Genomic DNA, 21,665 nt, shown 5'->3' with positions numbered 1-21,665 from the left:
TTTTATCGAATATCAAAAAGGCTACATCTCAAAAAATTAACATGACAATTGTATAATACAACGTAGATTATTGTGAAATAAAATTCATAATTTTTGTCAACTTTTATTTTAGATATTCGATAAAAACTGTATTTGAAGAGTAAAAGTAGTGTATTTTAAGGATAAATATTTTTGAAATAATGCAGTAAGTTTTTCATTGTTTATCCTTTAATTAATATAATTTGAAGTATTGATTATTGAGCTCTCCGTTGATATAATTACATCAAAATTCAAGTATCACTCTGTTAGGATACATTTGAGATATTGTAGCGTTCAATACATAGGAGACAGATGTAACCGGTGCTGCAAATTTCATCCCATTGTTTATTATTAGACTTAAGATCGCTGAATCACTCAAAAAATGAATGGTGTGAATTAAATAGAGAAAAATTTGATTTTAATTAGATAACACAACAGCTTCGAGTCTGATAATATTTTTGGAGGGGAAAATCCATTTGCAAAAACCCTCCTTCATTAGGAGGGAAAATACTAGAAAAAAACCTTATCTTATTTTCTGGGAAAACTATCTATATGATGCAATCAGGGTGATGATTACATGATCAGATTTGTGAGGGAGCCAGATTCTTACAACAGCCAATGAGAGGAAGGGGGAATTTGGCCAAAAAATGCTATTGAATAATCCCCCCTTAAATCTTGCAATAAAGGAGAAATACTTTGGCACCAAATTTTCCCTAAATCTAATTTAATTTTGTACAATTTAACTTTAATCTAGAGGTTATGGGTGAAGGCTGGCATGTACTATACAAACTATTTTGAAGAAATAAAGAAAATTGCATATGAATTGAATCAAAAAAATGAACTAGTCATTGAAAATTGCGAGTAAGCTCTTGAAGATTCAAACTTTTTTCCAGAAACTATTTAAAAACTTAAAACAGAAGGAATCCCTAATTATGATTTTCTAAATATACCTACTATCTGAAGCCGAATAAAAGATCAAAACAATTTCTATAAAAAAAGGGAAATACTTCAGAGTAAAATAACTTACTTTGTTCCAGAAATCCTGATCTTACGTTTATGTAAAAAGTTGGACTTATAATCGAGGTGGTGATAATCTCACCAACTTCAAATTTGCTCGAACAACTAGAGTGTACGCTGAATGGTCTTTAGGTATATTTAAAACTACCAATACTGATTGAATGCAACTATAAACAGAAGAAAATCTTTCTAAAATCTTGATTTGGTGACATACTTTACCAAAATTTATCAATAAATTATGGTAAATGTAAAATAATAAACACTTATTACTTTAAATTATCCTTATAAAACTGTATTTTTCTTTAAATATAAATTGCACAATTTTGATACGTTGGTACTTATTTTTCAAAATTTTAGCGCTAATTTTTTGCTCATTTTGCCCAAAAATATCATTCAAAAATCCTAAGTCTTATTATTATTTTATTACATCAAAATGTATAGCTACACTTTTAATAAAATATGACATTAATACAATAGACTTAATGTTTACTATTTTAATCAGAGTAGACCCCTAAAGAGGTTGTTGAGATCGAATTTCTTCGATTTATAATATGGATGACTGATCCTCTTTTATTAATATAAATCCTATTATGTATTATCATACTTAGTTATTTAATAAAATTTAACATCATAAAATGTAATATATATATATCTAATACAATCATTATATTTAAGGTATTTAATAATAGAATCAAGAAATATTATTTGGTTATCGAAAGGATCATTCAAATCGTTTAGTAGGATGACAAAAATAAAACATATTAATAAAAGAGTAAAAACTCGTTTTAAATCGCAATTTCATTCAAAGATTGAGAAATACTTTCAAAAAAAAAAATGTTGGTAAGAAGCAAAAATTCCTTAATTTGGGGGAGCCCACACCCTGGAGGCGCCTCCGCATGTCTATTAGAAATGTACAAACATCCATTAAAAAACCATCCTTTCAATAAACTATAATATTATATTAGTACTTTAGTTGCACCAATATTTCACAATAGAGATCTACATATATATTACATATCTCTTGTCCTTTTTTTGCCTTGCTTGCTTCTCTGGTCTCATGTATCTACCTTGAAAACTCTTTGAATAAAACAAGTTCTATTAATTACTACTTAAGTAATTTTCGCAGATCTAACCTACTTTCACTCTTCCCGCTCAAATTATTTGAATGTTAGGACTACCATCCGAATCAACTCATCAACAATAAACAATGTACTACCACACACCTAGAATCCGTCGTGATAGATCATGAGCAAACAAAATTTCAAAATATGGGCATAAATACGATCTCTGTGCGGTATCAATAGCGTATCATTCATATATTGTACACAATTGCAAGGCAGAAAAAAAAGTAGAGAACCTGTTATTACATGTGTACACTAATATTTTTATTATTCTCAAGGTAAGTTTAATGCAAGAATGGGAATACCATTGAGAGTTTACTAAGGAGAAGAGACACTAACGTATGGATATATCAATGCTCTCGAACAAGATCCCAACTTTTAGTTATGACATGTCAGACAATGAGCAATATAAGTTCCGTAAGTCCTTACATTTCCGCAATACTAAATATTATTTCTTTAAAGATTTTTGTTTTTTCTTATTAAACCTATTCAATTAACCTTTTCCCTTAGAATTACAACATCAACTTAATAATCTTTATAATATAAAATATGCACTTTTATACTTTGATCAGTGAATTAAACTCAAGTCAAATGTTTTTAAATATAAAATACTACTACTAAAATAAAAAAATAGTATTATTAATAACAATGGAGGCCTTGAGCCCGGTTCGAAGTTTGAATAAAGCAGCCTGCACATTCTTTCTCTTTTTCTTCTTCATTGTTTGACAACAACAAATAGAAATGGAGAGTCTGGAGCAAAAGATACATTACTTGGAGATCAAACTTAAAAGGACAGAAGAGGAGCGTAATAGTGTAGTGAATGAGAATGAAGATCTTCAGAATCTTCTCTTCACGGCAAGAGAGTCCAAGGGCCAATGCGAATCCAAATTATTAGAAGTAAATCTTTGTTGTTGTAAAGTGTATATTTATCACGTGATTTGATTTATAAAACTGTTAAAAAGATTGAATTTGTTACGTCATAGAGCAAAAGGGAGGGGGGGGTATTTTCTTTGATTATCAAGCTTTGAATGAAGCTTCAATTTCAATGAATGAGTTTTTTAGTCATAATTCCAATCATACATTCCAAAAAAATGATCCGATGATGGAACGAAACTGAATTCTTATTTACTGAATATCAATGAATCCAAATGAAGCTCATTTCCTTTAATTTTTTTCAGACGAAAAGGGATTTATTCAAATTGAACGACGAAATTCAACGATTGGACTCTTTGTGCATCTCCAACTCCGAGGCCATACATTCTATTCATGATAAGCTTCACGATCTGTATCCTCTTAAGTCTTTGCTTGGTCAGATCCGTGAAGAATCATCAATGGTAAAAGAAGAGTTGCATCTCCTCAAGTGTCGCTATGATGCAACCACCAAACTAGAACTTCATACTCAAGAACAACTTTATGAGAGTAGACTTATCCATCTTGAATCCGTTTTAGAAGAGATGAAACAGGGAGAGAGCCAGTTTCTCCGGCTGGCAGAGGAAACCAATGTTCTCAAGGATCAAGTTGACTATTTACGGGAGCTCTCTGTGAATACCATGAAAACAGAGACTGAGGAAGACAGCTTTAAAAACCTTCCAGTCAAAATCTATGAAAATCGAGTTTTGGAAAATGAATTAAGGAATCAATTTGCTTCCCTCTGTCATTCCTTTTCTAATCTCAGAGGTTTTTCCTCAATGGAAAGAGACATGCTTCTTGCAGCCACATCTTCCCCTGAAGTCGAGGATATTCTTCCATTTCAATCCCCTCTTCCAACTTCTGCACCCATTACACATGAAATAGTTGAGCCACTTAAAGAAATACCACATAAAGACTCTTCATTCAATGACATGGATAATGAGTCTGGAAGTGGCTATCTACTGGTCCATGGAAAAATAAAGATTAATAACATCCATAGAAAAAATAACGGTACGACAACTACAACAACTACTGGATCTAACTCCATGTTCAGGCCAATCACACTTCAAAGTCTCAAACAGGATAAAGTAAACTTGTTAGCGGATATTATAACAAAGATATGGATTGTTTTTTTTGATTGAATAATTATTATTATTCCAACGAAAAATCAAATAATATTTCAATTAACAAGACATGATTAACATTTATTTCAAAAAAAAAAAAGTATTTCTTTATTCACTTATTACATATCATCAATCAACTGCCATTTCCTATTATTTAATTCACTCATTTATGATGTACTAACAATCTCTTTTAATGTAATTATTTTGCATTTCTTTTACCCTCTCATATTTCCTACATTGGACTGTAAAGCTAATTACCAATACATATTATAAATAGTCATTCAATTTATAACATTAATTTTAAAGTAGTAATTAATTATGTTTCAAAAAGAAAAAGTTTTATAATTTTATACACCCGGTTATATTTTTGTACAAATTATATACATATAATATATAAATTGTATTCGTTGTCTTATTACAATTGAATAAAAAACATTGTTTTTTTTTAAATTTGTATTTAAGGGATCATTCATATTGTTGGAAAAGTACTATTATCATATAAATAACACAGTTACAAGTCAAGCCCTAAGATGCATCATGGTTCATTTCTGAGATGAAATGAAGGAATTCTTATAATAATATAGTCAAGTGTTGAACGGGGTCAGTCACCTTGGATTTTTAAATTTTATACCTGGGATCAGGAGGCTACCACAAAGAAAGTTTTCTTTCCTGCGTCCTCTTTTTTTTTTTTTTTTGTTTGGTACAAAAATAAAAGGAAAAAAACCAACCAACAACCAATGGTTGTGCACTCTATAAGGAACAAAGTGTTGGTGTGTAGTGGAGTTTATATAATTGGGTTATATGAACGAATATTAATATTACTACCTAATTGATTATTATAAGTTCATCATTTGCAGTGGAATAAAGGAAAGGGTGAGTGAAAAATCCTGATTGAAAAAGTGGGTGGTGAACTTCAGAGCTCCAAGTTCATTATTTGTAGCGGTGGTGTTGACTCATGGGAAATGTACTATTATAAGATGAGAGAAAGGAAGAACAGATCGATACTAATAAGAGCATATATTAATTGTTCCAAGATTTGAAGCATTTCAAGGGCTCTTCTCTCACTCACACTGCTCAGTTCCCTCCTTCCTTGACAGTGTAGAGCAACTTGTTTCTTTGTTTCATGACCACAAATTAGTAAATACATTATTATTGCTACGCAAGAGGATCAAAATGTATGGAATATATCCCATTTTCCTCTTGATTCTCATGAGGGATAAATTCGCACATTCTCTTGACGACTATGCATATCCTCTCTATGTAACCTCCGTCCAAGAAGGAAATGAAAAGACTCAAGATTTCTTCTCTGTTGCCCTGAAATCCACAAACATAACCTATTCCATGACTGCACACATCGACTCTCGCTCCTCCAATTTCTTCAAATTAAATAAAGAAACTGGCTCACTCTCAACTATTGCTGAAATTGACCGCGAATTCATGAGTGTTCATTATTTTAAAATACGTGCTACAGCCTCAGTACCCTCCTTCACAACAAGTACAATGGTCCAAATTAATGTGGAGGATGTCAATGATAATGGACCTATATTTGAACAAACCTTCTATAATGCTTCTGTGAAGGAATCGATCAAAGTGGGTTCCTCTGTTCTTACAGTGAGGGCAAATGATGCAGACGCAGGGGATAATGGTCGGGTATCCTATTTCTTAGAATCAGAAGATTTTCGTATTGATCTTGATAAAGGGATTGTTTCAACACGCCGTCCTTTGGACCGTGAACATGCCGTTCAACATAAACTCACTGTTTTAGCCAAAGACAATGGCTCTCCTCCTGGCTCTCGAAGAAGTGCAGAAGTGGATCTATTAATATCCGTCGTCGACGAAAATGATAATCACCCTCAGTTTGAAAAGAAAATTTATTACATTGATCTCAAAGAAGATTGGGATTGGAGGCGTAATCCCATTATTGGAAACATAACTGCATATGATGCCGATGATAGAGACAATGCGGCCATCAAGTACACGATCATTGGAGGTAATAATGACAATATATTTAGTGCTAATGCAGAAAATGGAAACATTCGTGTTCAGAAGAATTTAGATCGTGAGTCTGAAGATCATTACAAACTCATTGTTAGAGCCCAGGATTTAGGAAATCCGCCGAAGTCAAATACTACTCAAGTTCTTATAAAGTTATTAGATGTAAACGACAATCCTCCAAAATTTCCATCCAACGATTACTATCAAAGTGTGGCAGAAAATGTTCCCAAGGGTTATTCGGTTATGCAGTTGACAGCTTTCGATCCTGATCTATCAATTAATTCTAGAATATCTTATTCTCTGGCTAATGTAACCTCCAATTATCAAAATAAATATCCTCCTTTTGTTATTGATAGAGAAACAGGTTGGATAACCACAACTAATTCTCTGGATAGAGAAACATCCCACTCATATAGAATATTTGCACGTGCAGAGGACAATGGACTACCACGTTTATCGTCAACAGCAACGGTTAATATCAATGTTTTAGACAGAAACGACAATGATCCCCGGTTTTCTCAACAAAAATATGAAGTTCGTGTTAGCGAATCAGCAAAATTAGGTACAGAAATCATCACACTATCAGCTATTGACAATGATGCTGATTCACAATTAAGATACGAAGTTGTTGGAGGCAACACAAGAAATAGATTCAGTATTTCAACTCAACAAGGTCGTGGTATTATTACTGTGGCACAACCATTGGATTTTAAATTTGAAAAATACTTTTACTTAAATATAAATGCCATTGACTCTGGTGGACGATTTGGTTCTTCAGTTGTAACAATTAACGTCACAGATTCAAATAATCATGCTCCTTTGTTTGAAAATACTCCTTATATGGCAGATGTATTTGAAGATACGCCTGTTGGCTCAACGGTTCTGATGCTACTCGCCACAGATCAAGATTTTGGAGAAAATGCAAAGGTTTCATACACTTTAGAAGAGTATTCAGATACTTTTGATGTGGAGTCTGAGTCCGGTGCACTCATTGTCAAACGACATTTGGATAGAGAAAGAGTTGCTACTTATATTTTGTCTGTTTTAGTCGAGGATCATGGAATCCCTGATCCTCTCTCTGATCGAACTGAAATCGAAATATCCGTTCTAGATATAAATGATAATGCTCCCCAATTCTCAAGTTCTGAATATCGGGGTAGTATTTATGAAGATGCTGCTATTGGTATGAGTATTTTAGATGTTGTAGCCATCGACAAGGATTTTGGGGATAATGCGAAAATTCAATATCGTTTTCCTTTAAATGATGTTTACGCAGGAGATGATCCTTCAGCCTTTTCAATTGATCCATATTCTGGTGTTTTAAGAACAAAAAAGAAGCTTGATAGAGAAACTAAGGAAGTGTTTGAATTGATTGTAGAAGCCTTCGATGCAGGCATACCCGAAATGTCAAGTACTTCTTCAATCATTGTTACAGTTTTGGATGTTAATGATAACCCTCCAAAATTCAAAAACGATACGTTATATTTCACTCTCTCTGAAAATATGCCAATTGGAAGCCGTGTTGGTATTGTAAAGGCTATTGATCCTGATATTGGAGATAATTCTGATGTTGTGTACCATCTTTTACACTCTCCAGATAAGAAGTACTTTAGTATGGAAGAAAATGCATTGGATGATAGTGTTGTTATTCTTAGCCAAAAGGAGTTTGATTATGAAACAGATAAAACAAGCTATAAACTACTTCTTCGAGCGGAATCGAGTCCTTTACAATCTGAGATATCCATTGTCATACTCATTACGGATCAAAATGATAATTTACCTGATTTAAAAGACTTTAAAATCATATTCAATCATCCCAATGAATTTTTCTCTGGAGTCATCGGTAAAGTTCCTGCTACTGACAAAGATCCAACAAGTCAATTATCCTATAAGTTTACCTATGGAAACAGTGCAAATATTGTTAGATTAAATGAATCCAGTGGCGACATTAAGCTATCTCCCTCTTTCTATTCAAATGTTCCTATACGAGCCAAAATTGGTGTTTTGGTGAGTGATGGACGCAATGAAGTTCGTGCAAATTTATTTCTCAAAGTGAATTATGTTTCAATTGAAATGTTAGAGAACTCAGTTACACTTCGACTCAAAAATATCTCAAAGTTGAAATTTTTAACTCCTTATTACACTTACTTATTGGAAACACTCTCTGTGATTGTCCCCTGTACTACTCAACAAATTCATGTTTTCAGTATTAAATCGGATGTTGATAATATTCTAAACGTGACTTTCAGTATTTCTGTAGCTGGTGTACATGAAGAAATCTATTTATCTCCATCCCTTATTAAACAACGAATATTTTTGCAATCTGATCTTGCAACCAAATTACTTATTTTGGAACAAACTCCTTTTGATGAGAACTTGTGTGTTCAAGAGCCTTGCCTTAATTATGAGGAGTGTCATACAGTAACTCGATTTGGAAAACAATTTGATTATATATCTGATGATTCCATAATGTTTAGATCCATAGAGCCTATTACAACCTACAAGTGCGTTTGCCCAAAAGGATATACTGGAATGACAACTCGTTATACCTGTGATGTCCCTATCAATATGTGTTACTCAAGCCCCTGTCTTAATGGAGCCAAATGTGTTTCAAAAGAAAATGATTACTCCTGTATTTGTGCTCCCAATTATGTGGGAAAGAATTGTGAATTATCGCTTTTGACTAGTTCTTGTACTGATAACCAGGATTTATGTAAGCTACCTTCTAGATGTGTAGATCTTCAAAAAGGTGGAGTTACCTGTCAAAATTGTTCTCGAAATTATTATCATGATCAATTTTGCCAGCTTAAATCCAGAAGTTTTTCACCTGGAACCTACATCGCCTTTAATTCCATTAAAGCGAGAAACTCTCTCAATTTGACTTTAGAATTTGCTTCTCAAAGCAGAAGAGGTCTTTTATTCTATAATGGTCGTCTCAACGGAGAGCATGATTTTATGTCTATATCATACGAAGACGCATATCTCAAATTTTCTTTTTCATTGGGTGACAAAAATCAGGAGCTAATAGTGAATAGAGTTAAAGAAGGTTTTTCAGACGGTCATTTCCATCAAGTAGAGCTTATAATTGAGAATGAACACATTACTCTATCCTACGATTTTTGTGATAAAAAGCTTTCCTTAAATCATCAAAGCCGCCTTGATTCCAAATTAAAATGTGCTAATCGTACAATATTTCAACATAGTGAATGTAATTCCTATTTGGGTAATTGTCGGAAAAGCTTTGATCTTTCGGGACCCCTGTTACTTGGTGGTATTCCAGATGGTAAAGATGAAAAACGAATAAAAACAAGATCATTTTCTGGTTGTATCAAAAACGTAGCCATTGATCAATTTGAATTGGATATGAACTCTTATGTACATGATAATGGTAGTGTCTCCGGATGTCCTGAAAAAAGAAACTTTTGCATGTCAAATCCTTGTAAAAATGGTGGGATATGTTCCGAAGGTTGGGGTAGCTATCAGTGTAAATGCCATTCTGACTGGGATGGAAAAAACTGTAACCATAGAGTATCTAAAGTATATGGATTTACTTCAAAACGTAATTCTGAAATCACTTACAAAAAGGATGTTCATCAAATCCAAATCCCCTGGTTCAACCTTCTCTCGTTCAAAACATCTTCATCAAATATGGACCTATTAAGAGTCAAAATTGGCAAAAAGGAAATTTCTGAACTAAAAGTCCTGAACGGATTCCTGTTTTACTCTTACATGAAGACAAATGTAACCATCAAATCGAAAAGAGTCGATGATGGCGAATGGCATAATGCTCAAGTCAAATGGATGAACTCTGAAGTGTGGTTGAATTTAGACTATGGACAACGTGAAATCACAAAAAACTCCCATGACTATCTCAATGGTAAAATTGTATCACAAATTATTACTAAAAATTTCGAAGGTTGTATAAGAAATGTGCGAGTTGGTAACTTGGATGGAGAAGAACTCTCAGTTGCTCTTCAAAAAAAGTATAGAACCATGTAGTAGTGGTATATTTGATTACCAGTCTTCAAACAACTGTAAGTTAAGGGATATTACTACCGACGTCTGTTTGGATGTTTGCAAACTTGGTTTGTGTGAAAACAGAAGTAAGTGTAAGCATATATCTGGGAACAGTGGGGATTATAAATGCGAATGTTCAAATCCAAATAAACAATATGGACGATACTGCACTCAAGAAAAAGAACAAATTTGCCCGCATCATTGGTGGGGATCTCCAGTTTGTGGACCCTGTAATTGTGATCCTGTCAAAGGATTTAAAGAAAGCTGCAATAAGAATACAGGCGAATGTTCTTGCAAAACATTTTTTTACAGAGATCAAGAAGGTTCCTGTAAACCCTGTTTGTGTAATTCGCTAGGATCAACGAGCCGAGCATGTGATCTTTCAACAGGTCAATGTAACTGTAAATCAGGTATCATCGGAAGAAGATGTGATTCTTGTTCTCATCAGTTTGCAGAATTGGGAAGGTCTGGATGTCATGTAGTATACGGCAATTGTCCTGCTGAAATAAGGAATGGAATTAGCTGGAGAAGGACACCTATTGGATCAAACACAACTGCAGAATGCCCCAAAGATGACTCAAAAGGTGCTGCTATAAGAGTTTGCGGTAAAAATGGATGGGAAGAACCTAATACATCACAATGTATCCACGATCAATTTTTGAAATTGAAATTTACTACAACAGATTTTGATAATGAACCGTGGAAAAATATATTCATGGCATATAAGGTTGTAGAAACATTTCCGTCTAACGAGGATCTCTATAAAAAAGGATCTCGAAATAACTTCGAAACTCATACAATTAACTCTTAAGAAAGAAATTGAAAAGGAAAATTTTGAGTATGCTCACATGAAGGAGCGTAATTTTTTGTCAAATCTATTAAGAGTTATTTCGTGGCTTTTTAAAAATCCTTCATGGCAATATAATGATCGTCTTGAAGTAATTGAATTAATGAGACAATACGGAAGAAAAATAGCTCAAAATATGGCAACCACTTTTACTAATCCACTTGAAATCATATCCAGAAATGTCATTTTTGGACTAGATACTGATTCAACAGCTGATAAATACATTTACATTCCAAAATATAATAATTATATGAAGCGTCCTAACGCTTGGAATAAGGTCAAAGCTACTTTATCCCTAAGTACAGAAAGTTATCAAAGAAACAAGAGGTCCCTTCCCAATGGAATTGAGTCTGAAGATAAGTACATTCAATATTCTGAATTCAACACTACAGACTTGCCTGAACTAAATAGAAACAAAGTATCCATACACGATCTTAGATGGGGAACACGGATAAGACACTTTTCAAATATTTTTACACTTCAAATTTTATATGAAAACGTTGAAGAAAGTAAATCCTCACTCGAAAGTATTCCAACGATTTCTTACGAAGGAAGTCTTTTATATCAGCATGATCGTCTATATTGTGCATATCTAGATAATGAAAATAGGATTTGGACTTCATTGGATTGCGAGAGCTCCATTTCAAAACCACATGAGGCGGAAGGTGACATACTTTCGGTAGTGATTAATTGTACCTGTTCTTCGGAAGGAATATTTACAGTAGTTGAGGAACTTGTGGAGAAACAGAATGACTATTTAGAAAATGCATATATGAGTGCTATTTTCCTTAGTTTATCATTAGTGGCGGTTCTTATATCAGTGATTGTCGTCATTATCCTATTTTCTTTCAGTTACAAAAACTCAATTTCCATACATCGAAACATAACGCTTCTATTTCTTTTCCAACAAATTTTAATTGTTCTTTGTGTGACATTTAATGCCTCAATGATCGATTATGATATTCTCTGTAAATTAGTTACCATGGCACTTCATTACTTTAGTATTACCATTTTCATTTGGATGCTCATTGACTCTGTGCATATTTATCGTATGCTCAAGGAATTAAGAGATATTAATCATGGAAAAATGAGCTTCTATACTACTTCAGGATATGGCTTACCTGCTGTCATCATTGGATTAACTGTTGGCGTTTCTGGGAATAACTACGGAAGTGCATCATTTTGTTGGCTATCTTTTGCAAATTTAACTACTTGGAGTATGTTTATCCCCGAAATCATTTGCACAATGGTTCAAGTGGGATTTATTTTCGCGAGTTTAAACGCAGTTTTTAATATTCGTGGTGATATAGAAGATTTTTCCAAACTTCGGCGAGTATTTTTCATCAACGCTGGTCTTCTACCTCTTATATCCGCTACTCATATTGCTGCATATATTCTTATGAACTTCCGAACACCAATGTTTATTTTTGTATATTCCGGATGTGCTTTATTGACCTCGATTTACCTCTTATTAGGATTTGTTTTTTGTGATCCTCTTGTATGTAAGCCACTTCGTAATTGTTCATGCTTCAATGGAAAGCATCAGCATAATCAAGTTAGACAGGTTCATGGCCCCTCACCTGGAGCAATGGACACAATGAATCTCAAAGATAAGAAAAGAAGATCTCATCGCCAATCAGCTTCACGTACAGCTACTCTCTCAAAGTCGGCTCTCAATTATCACCATTCTTACGGTTATGATGATCACCAATTAGGGCATCATCATCACCCTAAAAACTATCTGGAGGGAGACTCTGTTGCATCTACAACTTCCCGCTCTTCCAATCAGTTCAAAGAATCCATTAATTCTACTGATGACGATAAACTTTACTCAAATATGTTTCATTCTAATCTGAGTGAGAGTGACTCTGATATAGAGAGACGTAGTCTGGATTTGGCATCTAGTCATTCCTCTGATGAGGATAATGATCCTCTTGACGACGAGGACAAAGCTCCCTCCTCTATTTATAAAAAAACTCTCTATGTAAACGATTATCCATCCACTACGCCTCAACAATATTAACGAATAATCATTTTAGCCTTATTTTTTATCTTAACATATCAAAATGATTCTCAATTAACTGTGTTCATACAATCTTTGTACCAATGACTAGATTTATTTTCTTTATTCCTATTATATTTTCTAAATTAATTATTATTTAATTAAAATTACTCTATCTTGCATATCTCTATAAACACTGTTCGACAACTTTTACCTATCATGATTCATGACATACAATTTATCTCTCCTTTATAAATAGTAATGGAATATTAAATAATAATTTGTTAGTTTTCTCATTGATTCCTCTCGTACTAATTGTAATATTTATCATTATACAATCATATGTTATTAATTATTATCTATTCAACTGTGTTATTATTGTTTTTTTATTCCATTATTTTAAATATACCTAATACTGTTTTTGAAATTGTATCTTCCTTTTCATTTGTGGATTTTAACAAATTGCATTAATCCAAATACTATGTATTCATCTAACAGCTCTTATTGATATTGGTTGGTCCATTGAAATCTGAAGACTTACTAATTCAGTAGTTGAGTTTAGTGAATATTATGTAAAAGTCGAGAAAATGAGACATGAACGTGATCAACATATTTCCATTCGCGCACTCCAAGCACTTGGGTGCTTTCAGGACCACTGTCCACACCGTCAGCAAGTCTGAAATGGTTGGAGAGGAAGAAGGACTGTGCATAGATTTAATACTCGGCCATTCTACTTAATGTAAATTGACTTCAAAGACAATTCCTAATACAAATGGAGTTTACATATATTTAATCAGAGCAACTCCATCTGAACAATTAAAGGAATATATAAAAAAAGGATTTGTTTGAGCATATACATTTAAGTATGAATCATTCCATGAAAATTTAAACTCCAATTTTTTTTTTTTCGTCTGATTTTAATAAAATTTGGTATTTCAAATCACCTACTATGGGAAATCTTAAAAATGATATTTCGGATCTGTAACTCAATCCACCTCTGAGTACGAAGGTCATTTTTATAATGAATTTGATCGATCAAATCGAATTTAAGTTATTTTCATAGGGGATTGTAGTTTTTAAACCACTTAACTAACTTAACACATTATTGGATAGATAATCAGCTAAGCAACTCAATTCTTGATTAACTTCTTTTATGTTATGTTATAAAAAAATATGGAAGCCCTCGGCTATATTTTTTTACTTTAAATATCTTAAACATCATATCCTCTGATTATGATAAATATAATTATATCAGAACAAGATAAAAATGTCCTGTATTGAATATATTAACTATATTTTGAAAAATTCTACATTTATTATCTCTAACCAATAGTTTTAAGTATGTTATGACTTATGTGTACGTTTGGTAACAAATTCGTTTTATTTTTGGATATCAATAATCAAGAAATTTTTAGAATTGAATAGTATTGAAATGTAGTACTTTTTGCAAATATTTGCTTATATTTTAGATAGATTTAAGTTACATTTTTTATAGTTATACTCGTACATATTCAGTATGTATTTCGTAAAATTGTTTTTAGGAGGCATGGGGGGGAGGTAGGGGGCTAAAAATTTAAGATGTTCAATCCAGGGAGGTATCAAGTTTTGGACAAACACAGGGAGGGGGATATCAAAAATTGTACTATTTCCCGGACATCATAAATGAATTACTCCTATTTTATTTAGTCCTTCATTGCCCGTGGCCTCACAAGACATCGAAAGTAATTTTGCAAACCTAGTTTTACATACATTTGTTATTTTGACCAAACCAGCTGTAATGTGTAGTACATAGATTCAAACAATATTCAAACAAAAACAAATTTTTTTTTTGAAAAAGAGTAAATTTAAAAAACTTTAAGTTCGTTGAGGTACCTCAAATTTACTTAAACTACCTCAAAATTTCAATTTCTTAATTTTTGACCAAAATAAACATTCTGAGATCTTCAAAACACAAAATTTAAAAAAATAATAATAAGTATCACCCTAATGTATACAGAACATTTCAAAATAACGTAACCTACTCATTTGAAAATTCCGAAAGCGCAAAGTTTCAAAAGAAATTTGGGGTAACGTTTCACCCCTTTGCAACTCTAAATTCAAATAATTACATAATTTTCTTTTACAGAAAATGAAATTTCTGAAAATAAGTAGGTTACGAACTTTAAGGAAAGGGATTTCGAGTACTAAAAGGTCGAGAATCACTGTTTTAGATACATAAATACTAATAAATAAACCCACAATAAAATATCGAACCATGTAATAATACTTTTTCTGGGGATAAGAGTAACTTTTAGAACTATCAATTATCATCGATTTATCTATAAGTTAGTTTAGATGGAAAGTTCAAGTTGTAAAATATTTTATAAATCATTTCTGTACCTGGCCTTTCTCTCCTGACTGCCAAAAAAAAAAACACCATTCAGTTCATCCAAGAGAAATGCTTCCATCATTAGGAATTTGATGTTGAAAGAAAAATCTTTTATTAGTATGCAACTACATTGATAAAAACTACTGATTTTTACGGACTAAATAGTAAATCCACATAAAATTTAATTATGTGGAACCGCCAACATCTCTATCAATATAATTAAATATGAACTTATGTTGTGTCTTGACGAGGGAGAGACACAAACTTATTTATAGGTGGAGAGATCCAGGATGACCGAGAGACAAATGAAAAGAAGAAATGGCGTGGAGGAATAAGACTACACTTATTATAAGATCATGTGTATTATTTATAATACAAAACCATACTCTAATTTATTTACAAAATACACGACTATTTATACTATGTAAAATGCAGTACTTTAATACATAAAAGTAAATACAAGAAGATAAGAACAAGCGTGAGCCTTGGTAGTAGTTTCACCATCTTCGTCGCCACTTGTAATGTTCTATGAACACCACCAACAGACGGAAGCAACGGACCGGAGTAAAGTCAATAAGAACACCTTTGGATTGGGGGTAAAATCATACACTAAAACATATATTCAATAAGGGATTACATTTAAAAGGATGTACATACTATATAACTATTTTAATATACCAACTCGTAAAACACAAGTTACATTACTATCTATTTAAAACAAATCCCTACGTCATTATCTAAAAGTAAATAAAAGACAATACATAACACCTTAGATTAAAAAATAAAATTTTAAATCCACCTCCAGTTCTGATAACTTAAGTAATATCAATATGAGCAAAATCCAAATTCAAAAAATATGATTATCTCTGCTCTTATTCAAGATCTATTGCTTGTTGTTACTGAACTAATACTTGAAAAGACCCGGCAAATAATTGAGCAATCTTTACTTGTTAGTATATACATATATAATAATAATAATTAATATCGGATATGAATGGTGATAACTGATAGCTAGTGTTGTTTCGTTCCTAATTTAGGACTGAAAACTGCAATTCAGTCTCGGTCTGGTCCAGTTCAGTTCTAGAAACTTGTAAAGTTCGGGATGTCATGACGTGACTAAAATTTATTTATTTTCTTTTTTAAAATCAGTTCTAGTACTGGCAGTTCCAAGGGCCGGACCCAAGAACTAATATGACCAGTTCTAGGACTGGACTGAACAAATAAGGACTGACACCACACTAGTTATAGTCTGGTAATAACTGATAGCACTGTCATTGAGTTCTCCATGACTGATAGATATTACCAGTGACTAATGACTAGAGTTATGACTTATGAGTAATATTATCAAAAATATTACCCCTAACTTTTGGCTGGAAAATTTTGAGTACAAATTCTACTTTTACTAACTTTTTGTAATGGAATTATAGAAAAATGCTGAATGGAATGTTTAAAACTTCCAATCCAAATATTTCCTTTAAGTAAGTTATTTTATTCAAAAAAATTGCATGCAATTTGAAAAATATTTTTCACTTGGAAAAGGGATTCATGACTTAACGTATAATATCTGCATTTGGTTGATGAATTGACAAGAGAATGATAATAATACAAACTCACAAATTGCATATTTGGATTTTAATCCTAAGAAATACACTTCTCCCTATGAGGTTAGTAACTGAGCATTGTTTCTATCTATTAATAGAACTAATAGATATTACCTGAGACTATATATATAAAGGGGGACTTATATTTTATTATCATACCATACCTTATTACCTTATTAGTAATAAGTTATTAGGTATAGGAGAAAAAGAAGAAGATGAAAGATGTATCAATAGTATTATGTAGTTATATCGAAGCATTTTAAGGGATATATTAAGTCATTTATGAACATTTTTCAATACATTTGTTTTAATTAAGAAAACATATCATTATGTTAATACTACGTATATATTTTTAATAAATAAAGAAATGAATTTATACTAGAAACTTAGGAATATTAAACGAAAATGAAGTAATAAGCATGAATGTGTAAATCAAAACATCATATAATTTACAAAATAATTCATAAAATACAAATATTTATCTTCAGTTTTTCTAATTTTACTATGGAACAATCTCAGACCAATCTATTGCTATATATATACGGATATGAGCCTCTTCCATCATTAAGCTTTTCAAATTTAAAAATTGCAAATACACGAACTTTTTTGGTGTTGATTTTTCTTGCGAAGATCGAGATCTCATCGAAACTTTTCAAGCTAGTGTTAATAGGGGTAGTTTTAAAAGGGCTTCAGATTTATTATATTTAACTATTTTACATGCTAGTCAGCTTTTCAATATGATATTATCAGCTACCAAAGCTCGAAAAAATTTATTAGCCTCGACAAATCCAAGACGATGCTTTACAAAGCTATTTGTCAATTTATTCCTATTTTTCTATTGGGTTGAAGTGTAAAAAACAAAAATAATTTTTCTAATAAAAAACCTGTTTTATTCAAATTTAAAAATAATAATACATTTTCATAATATATATATATATAGGTATAAATCAAAGAGAAGCAGGATAAAATATGAATAGTTACCTTTTAATTATGAACGTCTGTATCTATATCATTAATGAGTATTTTTAAAATGACTAATAATTAAATATAAGAACTGTTATGGGAAACATTTATTAATAACCTTTATTAGTGTGGAGATTCTAAATCTTCATGGAGGTAATATTCAAATATGTTGATAAACAATTAAGCTTTTTAGAACATGATTAATCCTAACTAAGTTTTGAAATTGCAATTATATTAAGGTTTTCTAATGTAAGTCTACAGAAGTTAAGAAGTCATTTATAATTTGTTATCACATAATCACTTAGCACTCAACAGTTCACAAAATCTATTTATGCAGATAAAAACAAAATATAATGTTTTGTAGACAAGTATTGAGAAAAAAGGCTGAAGGATTCTTAACAATGAAATATTTTTCTCAGATTAAGAGACGAACAAAGTCGACTTTAGAAGGAACAGTTTTCAAGAGTTTCAACGAAGGAGTTGTGAATGAGAAATGATAACTCTTTGTTCCTCACTGAGTAATTCAATAGAAAATTCTTTGTATACCAAAATATCAAGAAAAGAGAAGCACATTATCTTTACGAGTCTAGAATCCTCTTGCACTTGCTTTCCAATGACCAAAGAGACTCAGTAGTAATAAAGAAATCAGGTGCGAGACTGAAGTGTCCAGGTTGTATAATTATCCGTATAGACCGTGTATCACAAAGCCCAACCAATAAATGGAATTGATAGAAATCTGATGGCGCTGAGTGATTTCTGCATTATATACATACAATACTGAATACATAATTGGGACTGAACAACTCTTATTAATGAAATAGTTTTCTTAAAGTAGAAGACGAAGCAGAGTTGACTTTCAAGAATTTCTAAGAAGCAGCCGTGGATGGAGGATGATAACTCTCTCTCTGTTCCTCACCGGATCTTTCTATCGTTTTATGGAACTCCTTAGTTTTTGCATGTAGAAGTATACGATGATTCCGTAGAAGATCTGGAGGAATTTATGTATAAGGACAATGATTAACGAGATCAGAAGTAACTATCACAGATCTTGACACAAAGAGGTACTTGTACGATTAACGATCCTTCCATTAAAGGGTACAAGATCCACTGACTGAGTGAAGCACTTTTTCAAGGGATCATGTTTTAAGAGCCGAGATCCCTTGAACAGACCATGACATTGAAGAGAGTATAATAAATAATAATCATCTTGGTATCAGAAGACGAATGAATTTGTGACGTCATATCAGACGTCATTATTGTCATTTATGACAACTGTCAAATTGGTGTATAACTATGAAATTAAATGAATCTAATGCTGAGCTGAGACCCAGGCGTCACCTCATTATCATCACTCAAACTTCAATAGACAATAATAATTATATTATATTAACCGACATCTTTAAAGAATGGAATTGACTTCCCATCACTATAAAAAACCTTTATTTCGAGAATTTAGTGGAGGTAAGAAGGAAAGTCGACATTATTATGAGGATGGATCCTCACATCCACTAAGAAGAAGAGGAGAAGGCCTTAATCAATTTTTCCGGTCTGTATTCTTACCTACTGGATACCCAGATTCGGTAAGTGCAGACTATACGGAATATCAAGCCTGGGATACATTGCAAGCATTTTGTTCGAGCTTGAGTGGATCTCTTGCAACTAGAGCCGTTCTTAAAGGTATTGATTGTGTCATATAATACATTATTATTACTAAACACTAGAGGTTAGCGAAAAATTCCTATATTCCTAGTCGAGCTCCAGTTTGGGTCATCAGATTTCTTTCTCACTCATTTAAAGTTTATAATTACGGTCAAATCCGGCTAAAGGAAATTGCTATTTTGCAGATGAAAAGTTGATTATTTCTGGATTTTTTTAAATATCCAAAGTATATAAAAAGCCACAATTTTACGATACTTATGTAAATAAGTAATTTTGAAGCTCCCCATTTCGAGGAAACCTGTGTTTGATTAGATTTTCTTCTTGAGAGATCATCCAGGATTTTTAGCTTATCTTTCAGTGAAAGTGTTTCTCGGAACATTCATGATATGTGTCCGTATTGATAAAAAGCAAATGAAATGGATTTAAAAAGAAACACATAGAACAAAAATGTTTGCACCAGCTTACGATTTTTACCTATAAAAAGGAATTCTGCATTCTCATGAATTACTTTGAATTTTGAACTTAGTTGATATCCAATAAGGGAAGAAAAAGTTAACTATACAGATTTTTTAATTCATGTTTCTTCTATGCGAAATATTTTATGTAGTAAAAAATTGGTATCAAAGAAAACGTTGACTATAAACGTATTTTTATTATATCCGGATTTGACAGTATTTATTTGTCTTTTCTTGAGTGTATTATTAAAATTACTTATTACATATTAGTTATAAATTATAGTAAATCGAAAGTATTATTCATCGTTAATGTTTTGCTAATTACTCGAATTGAGTTTAGAGGTATTTTAAAGACCTGTAGCTTGAGTCTTTAATCTCAAGTCTTGAGTCCCCATCTCTGCGAAATACTTGGCAAATTTCACTTATTTTTCTTTCGCGACTTTATTGTAGGTGTGGGTGTTGGTGATGACAATGCTACTCCTCTGGCTGCTACACTAACTTGGTTATCACGGAGTGGAGCCGGTATGCTCGGTCAAATCGTTTTTGTATATTTCAAAGGTCAAGAATTAGATAGCGATCCTAAGAAATGGAGGATTATTGCAGATATTCTGAATGACTCTGCTATGGCTATTGAAATCGTTGCATCATATTTGCCTTCCCGTAATGACTTCCTTAGCTTTCAACTTAGCTTCAGATAATAATAAGCATTATATCAAAATCATTTCTTTTTTAGTTACGTTTTCCATTATGGCTTGTATTGCGAATGTATTCCGTAGTCTAGTTGGTGTTGCAGGTGGAGCAACTCGGACTTCCATTACGCAGCACCAAGCCCGGTCTAATAATATATCTGACGTTGCAGCTAAAGATGGATCTCAAGAAACTTTGGTCAATCTTATCGGACTCATTCTAAATCTCTCTATTCTGCCTATTATACCAGACAATCCTCTGATTGTTATAACTTTATTTATTATTTTAACTTGCTTGCATTTAATCTCAAATTTTTATGGGGTCAAGTCCCTGATTTTCGATACATTTAATAGAGAAAGACTTTCGAATGTATTAAAACACTATTTAGAGGGGCAAATTATTTTGTCTCCGAAAATCTGTAATAGACAAGAGCCTGTGTTATCATCTCATGAATATAAACATTGTTTTGGCTATTCCATTTGCCTAGGAAGCTCTGCTCAAAATCATACCGATACCATCATATCAAAACAAGGAAAGATAAAAGAGGATGGGTTTATCATCATACAAGATAGTACAAACAAGAGAATTGACGTCATTTTATCCAATGATCATCCAGACTTAATCCGTGTTTACTTCGAAGTTTTTATTCTTGTTTGTAATGAAAAGTTCAATGGGATTACATATGAACAATTTTGTGAGGATGCTACTTCATCAGGGTGGTCTCTTGATAAAGCCCAGATTTTTACATATCCTTATAGAATAGAGTTTGATAAAGAGAAGAAAGATTAATTTATATCAACTATATTTAAACTTTCAAGTTATTGTTATTTGTGTGACATTTCTTTATTGTTGGTTTTTGATAATACAATTTTATGAATTTTA

At 32.2% G+C, this 21,665-nt stretch overlaps 3 protein-coding genes across 6 annotated transcripts; all 3 read left to right on the top strand.

Annotated features, from left to right (window-relative positions):
* The first annotated feature begins 2,364 nt into the window (after positions 1 to 2,364).
* On the top strand, positions 2,365 to 4,639 carry LOC121121230 (uncharacterized). 4 transcript variants are annotated; one of them, XM_040716112.2, is made up of 4 exons: positions 2,365 to 2,383; positions 2,435 to 2,573; positions 2,896 to 3,053; positions 3,335 to 4,639. In XM_040716112.2, exons 2-4 carry the CDS (start codon positions 2,498 to 2,500, stop codon positions 4,205 to 4,207), a joined length of 1,107 nt encoding a protein of 368 aa, XP_040572046.1. In that variant the 5' UTR covers positions 2,365 to 2,383; positions 2,435 to 2,497; the 3' UTR covers positions 4,208 to 4,639. The 4 variants fall into 4 exon arrangements, with proteins under 4 accessions (XP_040572046.1, XP_040572047.1, XP_040572049.1 ...); XM_040716113.2 differs by lacking the exon at positions 2,365 to 2,383 and having other exon boundaries at positions 2,416 to 2,573; XM_040716114.2 differs by lacking the exon at positions 2,365 to 2,383 and having other exon boundaries at positions 2,458 to 2,573; positions 2,667 to 3,053.
* Positions 4,640 to 4,868: 229 nt separating this feature from the next.
* Positions 4,869 to 13,471, top strand: LOC121121662 (protocadherin-like wing polarity protein stan). The gene is given in 3 exon segments (XM_071889987.1): positions 4,869 to 10,132; positions 10,134 to 11,003; positions 11,005 to 13,471. Coding segments are annotated over 3 exon segments (7,707 nt in total). The 5' UTR covers positions 4,869 to 5,362; the 3' UTR covers positions 13,072 to 13,471.
* Positions 13,472 to 19,243: 5,772 nt separating this feature from the next.
* Positions 19,244 to 21,665, top strand: LOC121121604 (RUS family member 1). Its single transcript, XM_040716567.2, has 3 exons — positions 19,244 to 19,659; positions 20,547 to 20,756; positions 20,830 to 21,665. The coding sequence occupies exons 1-3, from the start codon at positions 19,389 to 19,391 to the stop codon at positions 21,570 to 21,572; spliced, it is 1,224 nt and encodes a 407-aa protein (XP_040572501.1). The 5' UTR covers positions 19,244 to 19,388; the 3' UTR covers positions 21,573 to 21,665.

The sequence above is a fragment of the Lepeophtheirus salmonis genome, chromosome 7 (assembly GCF_016086655.4).
Source record: "Lepeophtheirus salmonis chromosome 7, UVic_Lsal_1.4, whole genome shotgun sequence".
NCBI lineage: Eukaryota > Metazoa > Arthropoda > Copepoda > Siphonostomatoida > Caligidae > Lepeophtheirus > Lepeophtheirus salmonis.
The sequence above is the reverse complement of the archived record's forward strand: the minus strand, read 5'-3'. Positions and strand labels throughout refer to the sequence as shown.

What these genes read in the sequence shown, in the direction of transcription:
- LOC121121230 (XM_040716112.2), top strand. Translation starts at nt 2,498, where the DNA reads ATGGATATATCAATGCTCTCGAACAAGATCCCAACTTTTAGTTATGAC. An exon ending in CAATGAGCAATATAAGTTCC is followed by an intron (nt 2,574 to 2,895) that starts GTAAGTCCTTAC and finishes AACAACAAATAG; the next exon opens with AAATGGAGAGTCTGGAGCAA. An exon ending in GCGAATCCAAATTATTAGAA is followed by an intron (nt 3,054 to 3,334) that starts GTAAATCTTTGT and finishes AATTTTTTTCAG; the next exon opens with ACGAAAAGGGATTTATTCAA.
- LOC121121604 (XM_040716567.2), top strand. Translation starts at nt 19,389, where the DNA reads ATGGAATTGACTTCCCATCACTATAAAAAACCTTTATTTCGAGAATTT. An exon ending in AACTAGAGCCGTTCTTAAAG is followed by an intron (nt 19,660 to 20,546) that starts GTATTGATTGTG and finishes ACTTTATTGTAG; the next exon opens with GTGTGGGTGTTGGTGATGAC. An exon ending in TGCATCATATTTGCCTTCCC is followed by an intron (nt 20,757 to 20,829) that starts GTAATGACTTCC and finishes TTTCTTTTTTAG; the next exon opens with TTACGTTTTCCATTATGGCT.